This window comes from Solea solea, chromosome 5, assembly GCF_958295425.1.
Source record: "Solea solea chromosome 5, fSolSol10.1, whole genome shotgun sequence".
In the NCBI taxonomy this organism is placed as follows: Eukaryota; Metazoa; Chordata; class Actinopteri; order Pleuronectiformes; family Soleidae; genus Solea; species Solea solea.
This window is the reverse complement of record NC_081138.1, coordinates 687,906-697,500: the sequence shown is the minus strand read 5'-3', so window position 1 is coordinate 697,500 and position 9,595 is coordinate 687,906. Positions and strand designations below refer to the sequence as shown.

At 41.4% G+C, this 9,595-nt stretch overlaps 1 protein-coding gene across 2 annotated transcripts in view; it reads left to right on the top strand.

Moving 5' to 3' along the window:
* myo1ea (myosin IEa) overlaps window positions 1-9,122 on the top strand; it is a 41,746-nt gene extending 32,624 nt beyond the window's left edge. Inside the window, exons 20-29 of one of the 2 annotated variants that reach the window (XM_058629557.1) lie at window positions 1,146-1,260; window positions 1,356-1,525; window positions 1,609-1,754; window positions 3,803-3,949; window positions 4,226-4,383; window positions 4,845-4,934; window positions 5,016-5,220; window positions 6,574-6,609; window positions 7,485-7,654; window positions 7,773-9,122. In XM_058629557.1, the coding sequence (XP_058485540.1) occupies window positions 1,146-1,260; window positions 1,356-1,525; window positions 1,609-1,754; window positions 3,803-3,949; window positions 4,226-4,383; window positions 4,845-4,934; window positions 5,016-5,220; window positions 6,574-6,609; window positions 7,485-7,654; window positions 7,773-7,849 (1,314 nt within the window). In that variant the 3' untranslated portion in view covers window positions 7,850-9,122. The remainder of the gene's footprint in view (window positions 1-1,145; window positions 1,261-1,355; window positions 1,526-1,608; window positions 1,755-3,802; window positions 3,950-4,225; window positions 4,384-4,844; window positions 4,935-5,015; window positions 5,221-6,573; window positions 6,610-7,484; window positions 7,655-7,772) is intronic. The other variant, XM_058629559.1, reaches the window with a different exon arrangement.
* Window positions 9,123-9,595: the final 473 nt, after the last annotated feature.

Sequence of the window (9,595 nt, the reverse complement as noted above, 5' to 3'; positions counted from 1 at the left end):
TATTAGTGATTATTAAGCATGTATTAACACCTTATTCTGCCTTTATTACAACAATAAGTGATAATTAGGAGTTAATTGCAGGAAAAATCTTAATTCATGTCGTAATAGAGGTAGAATAAGGTGTTAATACGTGTTTAATCATTACTAATAAAGGCCTAGTATGCTACTTATCTGTGTGTTAGTAACGTGAACTTTAATATACAGTGTTACCATGTCTTGGTATGAAGTGTAGTGAGATATTTGTAGATGAGGAAGATTCAAACTTTCATCACTAAAATCTTTGTCTCTGTTGTGGTGAAAAACACTGAAGCCTCAGTTGTGTAGTTGTGACTCACAACTGTTGAAGTCACAGTGAGTCTGTGGTGACGTGTTGTGGTGACTGTGGTGTCAGCGCGCGGCCTGTGGCCACCATTGTCCGTGCTCGTCTCGGCACTGAGGCGGGACTGAGGCAGGACTGAGGCACTGAGGCAGGACTGAGGCAGCACTGAGGCAGGACTGAGGCAGCACTGAGGCACTGAGGCAGCACTGAGGCAGCACTGAGGCAGCACTGAGGCAGCACTGAGGCAGCACTGAGGCACTGAGGCAGCACTGAGGCAGGACTGAGGCAGCACTGAGGCAGCACTGAGGCAGCACTGAGGCAGCACTGAGGCAGGACTGAGGCAGCACTGAGGCAGCACTGAGGCAGGACTGAGGCAGGACTGAGGCAGCACTGAGGCAGGATGTTTAGTCTGAGCCGGAGACGACACTCAGTGTGATTGCATGTTTTCACTCCCGTCAGGAAATGAGAGAGAGAACAGTGAGAAGACGCAGAATCCAGCTCCTTGTACAGAGACAGAGGAAGAGTTTACTGGACTTTAGTGTATGACCTCATTTTTGACCTAGTTTTGTCTCCTTGTCCCCGCCCACTCTCCTTTTCCCCTCATATTTTGATTGAAATCTAAAGTCACAGATTATTTGAACCTGTAGAAAACACTTGTTAAACTCAGGTGTAGACGTGAAGTCGTGTCCTGATGTAAAATGACAGGAAAACAAAGAAACACAGAGAGATAAAATAATAAAGACATTCATTTATATTTCCTTCCACTCACTCGTCTGTGTTTGGGTTCGAGTGATAAAGTGCGTCCCTGGTTTTTTTGTCTTTGCAGCTTTTTCTGTTGGAAGAAACGAGGGAGAGAAAGTTTGACGGCTACGCTCGGACCATCCAGAAAGCCTGGAGGAAACATGTGGCCCGGAAGAAGTACGTCCAGATGAGAGAGGAAGGTGAGCGACATGGCACAGGTTCATTAGTCAATTCATTGGTCTCCTTTGAGTCTTCCTCATCATCATCATCATCTTCCTTCACTGTGTTAATCCAGCGTCTGATCTGCTGCTGAATCGTAAGGAGAGGAGGCGACACAGTCTGAACAGAAACTTTGTGGGAGATTATCTGGGCATGGACGACCGGCCGGAGCTGCGTCAGTTCCTGGGGAAGAGAGAAAAGATCGACTTTGCTGACAAAGTCACAAAATACGACCGACGGTTCAAGGTTGGTTTTCTCCAGGTTCAGGTTCATGTGTTCAGAGAAACTCTTTACACACCGTTAACGGAGGTTTCTCCTGCTCTGTGAAGGCAATAAAGAGAGACCTGATCCTGACGCCAAAGTCCGTCTACCTTATTGGACGAGAAAAGGTGAAACAGGGACCAGAGAAAGGACAGGTGACAGAAGTGCTGAAGAGGCAGATCGACGTGGAGAAGATCTTAGCGCTGTCGCTCAGGTACAAACTCACAGAGCTCACGTGAGCCCACACAGACCATCAACCACTGGACCACACGGTGGCTCTCTGAAACAGAATCAGGATGTCACACACGAGTTAACCCTGAATTATAATCCTGACATATGTCAGAGGTAAGAGAGTGCCGCTTTCCTCTCGAGACATAATCTCCTAACGTTCATCAAATCATCCATGATCAACACAAGTCTCTCACTCACTTTCCATTTTTTATTATTTTACTTTATTAATGTCTGAACGTCTGAATTAAATCAGACTGTAAATCACACTTTAAATCAGACTTTAAATCAGACTTTAAATCACACTGTAAATCAGACTTTAAATCAGACTGTAAGTCAGACTTTAAATCACACTTTAAATCAGACTGTAAATCACACTTTAAATCAGACTGTAAATCAGACTGTAAATCACACTTTAAATCAGACTGTAAATCACACTTTAAATCACACTTTAAATCAGACTGTAAATCACACTTTAAATCAGACTGTAAATCACATTGTAAATCAGACTGTAAATCACACTTTAAATCAGACTGTAAATCACACTTTAAATCACACTTTAAATCAGACTGTAAATCAGACTTTAAATCAGACTTTAAATCACACTTTAAATCAGACTGTAAATCACACTTTAAATCACACTTTAAATCAGACTGTAAATCAGACTTTAAATCAGACTTTAAATCACACTTTAAATCAGACTGTAAATCACATTGTAAATCAGACTGTAAATCACACTTTAAATCAGACTGTAAATCACACTTTAAATCAGACTGTAAATCACACTTTAAATCAGACTGTAAATCAGACTTTAAATCACACTTTAAATCAGACTGTAAATCACACTTTAAATCAGACTGTAAGTCAGACTTTAAATCAGACTGTAAATCACACTTTAAATCAGACTGTAAATCACACTTTAAATCACATTGTAAATCAGACTGTAAGTCAGACTGTAAATCACACTTTAAATCAGACTTTAAATCAGACTTTAAATCACACTGTAAATCAGACTTTAAATCAGACTGTAAGTCAGACTTTAAATCAGACTGTAAATCACACTGTAAGTCAGACTTTAAATCACACTTTAAATCAGACTTTAAATCACACTGTAAATCAGACTTTAAATCAGACTGTAAGTCAGACTTTAAATCACACTTTAAATCAGACTGTAAATCAGACTGTAAATCAGACTGTAAATCACACTTTAAATCAGACTTTAAATCACACTGTAAATCAGACTTTAAATCAGACTGTAAGTCAGACTTTAAATCAGACTGTAAATCAGACTTTAAATCAGACTGTAAATCAGACTGTAAATCAGACTGTAAGTCAGACTGTAAGTCAGACTGTAAATCAGACTGTAAATCAGACTGTAAATCAGACTTTAAATCAGACTGTAAATCAGACTGTAAGTCAGACTTTAAATCAGACTGTAAGTCAGACTGTAAGTCAGACTTTAGTTGAGCTTCTCCATGTTTCATGCAGTGGTCAGTGTTCAGTGTGAGCACAGACAGATACTGGAGTTAATGAGTTGTTTCCAAAACAACACGACTGAGGTTCAGCATGTGCTGTTGTGCAGGAAGCGTCCGTATATTCCATGAAGTCATCAGTCTACCTCAAGGTCACAGTCTGGATTTCTAATCACACACGAGTCGCTCTGAATGTCACACAAGAGAAACATGTTTGTCGTGAAAGAACACGGAGCACTTTACGACAAAGAGACGGAGAAATAAAGACTGTAGTTAGACTTGTTGCTGAGGTAGAAATCACAGAGCTGTTGGTGCGAGCATGTGGCTTTTGAGTCACTGGGTTAATCTGGACCAGGTGGTGCAGTGAAGGGAAGGAGGAGTCGTAAAAAGCTCATCAGAGAGGAACCCCACTTCTCTGCGAGGAACAAAGTATCCTTGTGTTGGGTTATGGGCACAAGCTGCTCTGTGAGGCTCCTTCTGTGTCTGTGTTAATGTCAAAGATGAGTCTGTGTCTCCATCAAAGCAGGAGAGAAGAGAACGTCTCACACTTCATGTTTTTCAGCACCATGCAGGACGACTTGATGATTCTGCACGAGCAGGAGTACGACAGCCTGCTGGAGTGCGTCTTTAAGACAGAGTTCATCAGTTTACTGGCTCGCAGGTTCGAGGAGAAAACTCAGAGGAAGCTGCCGCTCAAGTTTAGTAACACGTGAGTAAACTCGTGCTGCTCAGTCCTCACACAGCTCACTGACAGTAAACATTACTTTAGCGTCTATTATCCATCACTTACAAATGTCTCAAATCATGTTTTATTGAACAGCTGAAACTATCAGCTCACTATCACATCTGTTCAAACTGACCACAGTCGCCCCCTGGTGGCTATGTCCATTTTTATAAGTAGTTTATGGCATTACACAAAAATGAATTCAGTTTGATCAGGTGATCAGTGAGAAAGTGTCTCACACTGAAGTCTTTTCTTTCTCAGACTGGAGATGAAGCTGAAGAAGGAGAACTGGGGCTTCTTGAGTGGCGGCGGGTCACGGCAGGTCGTGTTTGTCCAGGGTCAGGGAGACCAGCCCGTGCTGAAGCCCACCAGCAAATCGCTGCAGGTCAGCGTCGGCCCGGGGCTTCCCAAGAACACGCGTGAGTATCTCACACACACACACACACACGCACACACACACACACACACACACACGCTGCCATCATGTCACTGACATGTGACTCAGTCAATTCATTCTTAGGACTTAAAAGACTCAGAGGAAGTCCAGAAACACGTGCTCAGACAATGACAGCGTTAAATAAGACACAGATATAATAATAATAATAATAATATTAATAATCTGAAGGATTTCAATGGGGCCCTATTTCTAATCCTGTAGGAATATTGAATGTAATCTGTGTATCAGTCTTACAAAGTAAAGACAGTGTTCTCGGTCGAGACACAAGCCTGTGACCGAGGGCTTAACAGATCCAAACTGTACCGTACTGTACCACACTGAAGTGTACTGTGAATAAATCACTCATTCATGTATTCATTAGCTCACACACACACACAGTCACTAAGAAAGTGATGTTTATTTCTTGAAACTCTTCAACTTCAGGTCCCACCAGGAAGACGTTCACTCCGGGTCGTTCCAACGGGTCCAGAACCCACCAGAACATCCCATCCCGGGCTGCACCGGGGCCTCCAGGTACAGCGCTGACTGGGTTTGAGCTTCTAAACCTGTGGATCATCTATAACAGTGTCATAATAACTCTGTGTTGTTTTCCAGTTTCTCATCAGAATGGAGGTCTGAAAAACATCAACCACGCAGCAAACCAGAGAAACTCACAGCATCACAGTCAGAGACATCCGTCCTCCAGCAACCACACGCGGCCTTTCCTGCCCAACAACATCAACCAGCTGAAGGAGCGAGGAGGCAGCCGCCAGCAGCCCGACCTCGAGTGCCTCAAAGTGCCGGATCAGGGAGCCGCGGGGTGAGAACCTGGAAACACACACAGCTCATGAGTGGAGTGGAGTGGTGTGGAGTGGACACCATGGGCCTGTTGCACCAAAGTAGAATTAAGATATCCAGGATAAGTTCATCCTGACTTAGTCTGTAACATGAACGTCAAACCAGGATGAGAAGGCGGAGCTTGGTCAAACCAGGTGTTAACTTATCCTGATAAGTTCTCGTCTCTTTGAAGTAAATGACATGAGGTCGATAGAGAAAAAAACTTCTAAAAGCTTATAATAATGAGTTAAATATACGATACAGTCAGAGAAACAGTAACACAATCAAAATACTTAGAGAGTTCATGTAAAACTGACCGTCGCTCCACTCACATCATCATATTTGCAATTGAAATCGTTTCCTGGTCTCGCAGTTTAATTTAAATAAATACAAAATAAATCAAATAAAAACTGTGACACGACACAAGTTTTCCTGCTGTGACTGTAAGACAACGTGATTGTTTGTATTTATATTATTTATAGAGTGACAGTTGTGTTATAGCAGTTTATGGCCAGTAGGGGGTGCTATAGGGCGCATACAGTGACTGCACTAAAAGCAGCTGAATGAGAGAGAAAGTTTCATGAACCGACTGCAGAGTGAAAATAATAATAATGTAGGCGCTGTCAGATTATCAATAATCTCCTGAAACACTGTGTCAGAGCTTCATCATCACTGTGACACCAACACAGATGAATGAATGAATGAGTGAGTGATTGTTCTCCTTTACAACCTCAGCTGTTTCTAATCATCTCAACATCTGCACAAATATATCACCATGACAACGTTTGCATCAAATTCATCAGTCATTCCAGAATAATCCGACTTAAAGTGACATTGAACCACGTGTCATCGCTGTAATGTTTGACGCAGGTCAATCTGCAGCAGGATTAACAGAACAGAATAAATCTTCATTGCTGTTGTGCAACCCACCCACAGGCTAAGTTCAGCCAGAATAAGCAACATAGCCTGACTTAATCCCTTATCCTAGTTTCGTGCAACAGGTTCCATGACAGTTGACTGTCACTTTACTGTGTGTGTGTGTGTGTGTGTGTGATGTCATGATCGTAACACAACATTTTATTCAAAGACTCGTGGTTTAAATGTTTGCGCTGCCGTGTGCACACGTCACACTTGTGTCCACTCACCTGTGCGTTATCTTCTGTTTTCCTCTAAATGAGAAACTTCATGGTGTGATATTGGAGAAGACCGGGGTGTGGAGTAAAGCTCTGACTTCACTTTTCTAACGTGTTTAACATCAGACAACAAACACACACATCAATGGATATTCTTGTGCTTCTGTAATTTGACATAATTTGGATAATTTATTCTTTTGTAGTAATGGAGACAGACGACCAGCTTCAAACGGAGGAATGTGAGTTGGAGAGTTTGAAGTGTTTCTGGTGGTGGTTCAGGACTAGAAAAAGCTTCACGACACGATGATGATGATGATGATGATGATGATGATGATGATGCCATGTTTTAACCTGCAGCTGAATGAACGTTAATATTGAAATGAGGAATTGTTTGAGTGTGACACAGCTTTCATGTCTGTCGTGAACATGAATAGAATCCCTGCTGTGCGCCTCATGTCATCACTCATGTGTTCATAGTTAACAGAATGAAACTGAGAATGGTTTTAGTGTCACTTTGAAACATATATGTCTTTATACATATAACACATGTGTATATATATGTATATATATATATATATATACATATATATATATGTATGTGTGTATATATATATATATATATACATACATGTGTTATATGTATAAACGTATGTGGTGGTGAGACTTGAACAGTTTGATCCTCAGTTAACCCTTTCACACTGTTCCATTTGAAAGTGTCCACACACACACACACACACACAGAGACAGTGTGTAAGTGAAATCTAAGCAGTGAAGGTGCCACTGACTCTGGATCAACACGCTCTGTTTCATGTTTTCAGTGTTTAGTTGCAGTTTTTTTATTCTGTGCAGGGAAATATGTAAAATATGCAGCATGATATCACCATCTTGTGGCCACTTTGTGAACTGCCTCAGTCATTTTGATAAAAACAAAGATTTTAAACTTGATTACATGTGTATGACGACACACAAAGATGGTGATGATGCTCACACTCATATTTTGGGATAACATCGTCTTCACCTGAGTTATCTGCAGCACAGTGAAGTGAACGTGTGCTCGCTGTAGGCTGGTCTGTCCTGACACTGTCTCTGTCTCTGTCTCTGTCTCTGTCCTCAGAGCTCACAGACCCTCAGCCAGCAGACCTGCACCCGGAGGAGGACGACCCAAACCCGCACCCAAACCCAAACCCCAGGTGCCTCAGTGCAAGGCTCTGTACGCCTACGACGCTCAGGACACGGACGAGCTGAGCTTCAACGCAGAGGACGTCATCGACATCATCAAAGAAGGTGCGTGCGTGTGTGTGCGTGCGTGTGTGCGTGTGTGTGCGTGTGCTCGTGTGCGTGCGTGATGTTCTCACACTGAAACGGTGAAAGTCACTGTGTGGTGTTTTCCTCTGTGGATCAGATTCATCGGGATGGTGGTCGGGACGACTGCGTGGAAAACAAGGACTTTTCCCCAACAATTACGTCACCAAGATCTAAGAGCTGCAGGTTTACAGCACGAGGAGCGAGAGAGCGATGAAGAGATGAAGAGATGAGGAGATGAAGATAAAGAGAGAGCTGCATCACTGACGATGGGACCGCGTTCACCGTCAGAGACGTTTTCCTGAGACTCTGTCCACGTCTGCCGTGTGATGAATGAATGTAACAACACCACAGGACCAAAAGACCGTCAGGCCTGGACTGAGACGAGAAGCGGGACTGTTTGACCCAGGGGCCGGTTTTCCTCCACAGTCCCACAGAGTAGTGAACAAATCTATTTATTGTATTTATAGCCTCCTGTGTTCTCCTTCCTGTCGTTTCTATCTCGCTGAGCTCAAACCTTTTTGAAGAGCGCTGGAATGAAGTATGACGTTTGCTTAATCTGTGGGACCAGGCTGTGATTTAACACGTGACAGAACTGAAGAAACTGCCATTTTACCAGCTCTATTTATTGCGGTGCCTAACTGTACTCCTCAGTCAATCGCCACACTGTGATTATTTTTAATGATTTTAAGAACCAAAGAACCAATATAGATGGAAACGGTCACATGGTAAAGTTTGTGTTGTTTATTGCTTTTCTATATCACACACAGTATACTTCATACACAGAGTGTGCTGTGAGCTGAGCTGTCTGTGGTGTATTAGCACTTTATCGGTACAGGTACTATCCGTGGACACAGAACTGGTTTCACGCCACAGCCGGGAAGTCGACTTAATGAAGGACAAACTGCCAAGCCTGCAATACTGAGGAGAGAGAAATCTGTTGTTTACATGAGACCATTAAAAACAGGCATTGAAGATCTGATTCTGTATATCTGTTCATATTTAGGAATATGCCTGTTGTTGGTTAGTTTTTAAATTAATTTCCTTTTTTTTTTGTATATTCTCTGAAGGACTTTAGTATTTTTTCTGCTTTTGATTCTCACAGGGCTTTCACTGCATTTCACTTAGATAATAATAGTTTTCACAGGAAAGGGTGAATGGATTTTTGTTGTTGTTTTAGTGGAAACACTTCACAGAATTAGTTTCACTGCTGTCGTCGCGTTACTTAAACATTCCTTTGTTGTTTTTTTAATCACCTTTAAAAAGCTGGGACTTCTGTCATCGATCGTCTGCGTCATCATATATAGTTTGGATCTTGGATGGTTGAAAACCTCCTTGTGCAATAGAAAACAGCAGATACATCTTTTAATAAAGCATGTAATATTGTATATTGAACTGCTTATTTGTTTTATTAAAAACATCAAATAAACGACAATCTGAGTTTGATTATTTTCTCCTGTGATCGAGTAATCGTTTAGTCCATAAAATGTAAGAAAACATGATGATGTTCTCAAATGTCTTGTTTTTGTCCACAAACCAAAATATACAGGTTCAATGACTTCTTTGTTTTATGGAGCAAAGAAATGAAGAAAATATTCACATTTAAGAAGCTGAAACAATCAGAAATCTTGTTTTAATCATGAAAAAAGCTTCAAACTGATGATTATCAAAGTAGTAAAATAAATCTGTTCAAATGTTCAATCACATAATGATAATAGTCTCATAGTCTCTGGTAAGTGTATTTGTTAATGAAGCAGAGTGGTGAAATTAAAAAAGTAGACTTGACAACAACAGCAGCATAAACACTGACAGAATCCACTCTGTTTCTTTGCTTTTATGCTTAAGAAACATTTTTATAATTTAACATAACTTCACCTGTGCACGTTTGCTATCTATCTATCTATCTATCTATCTACAAATCTA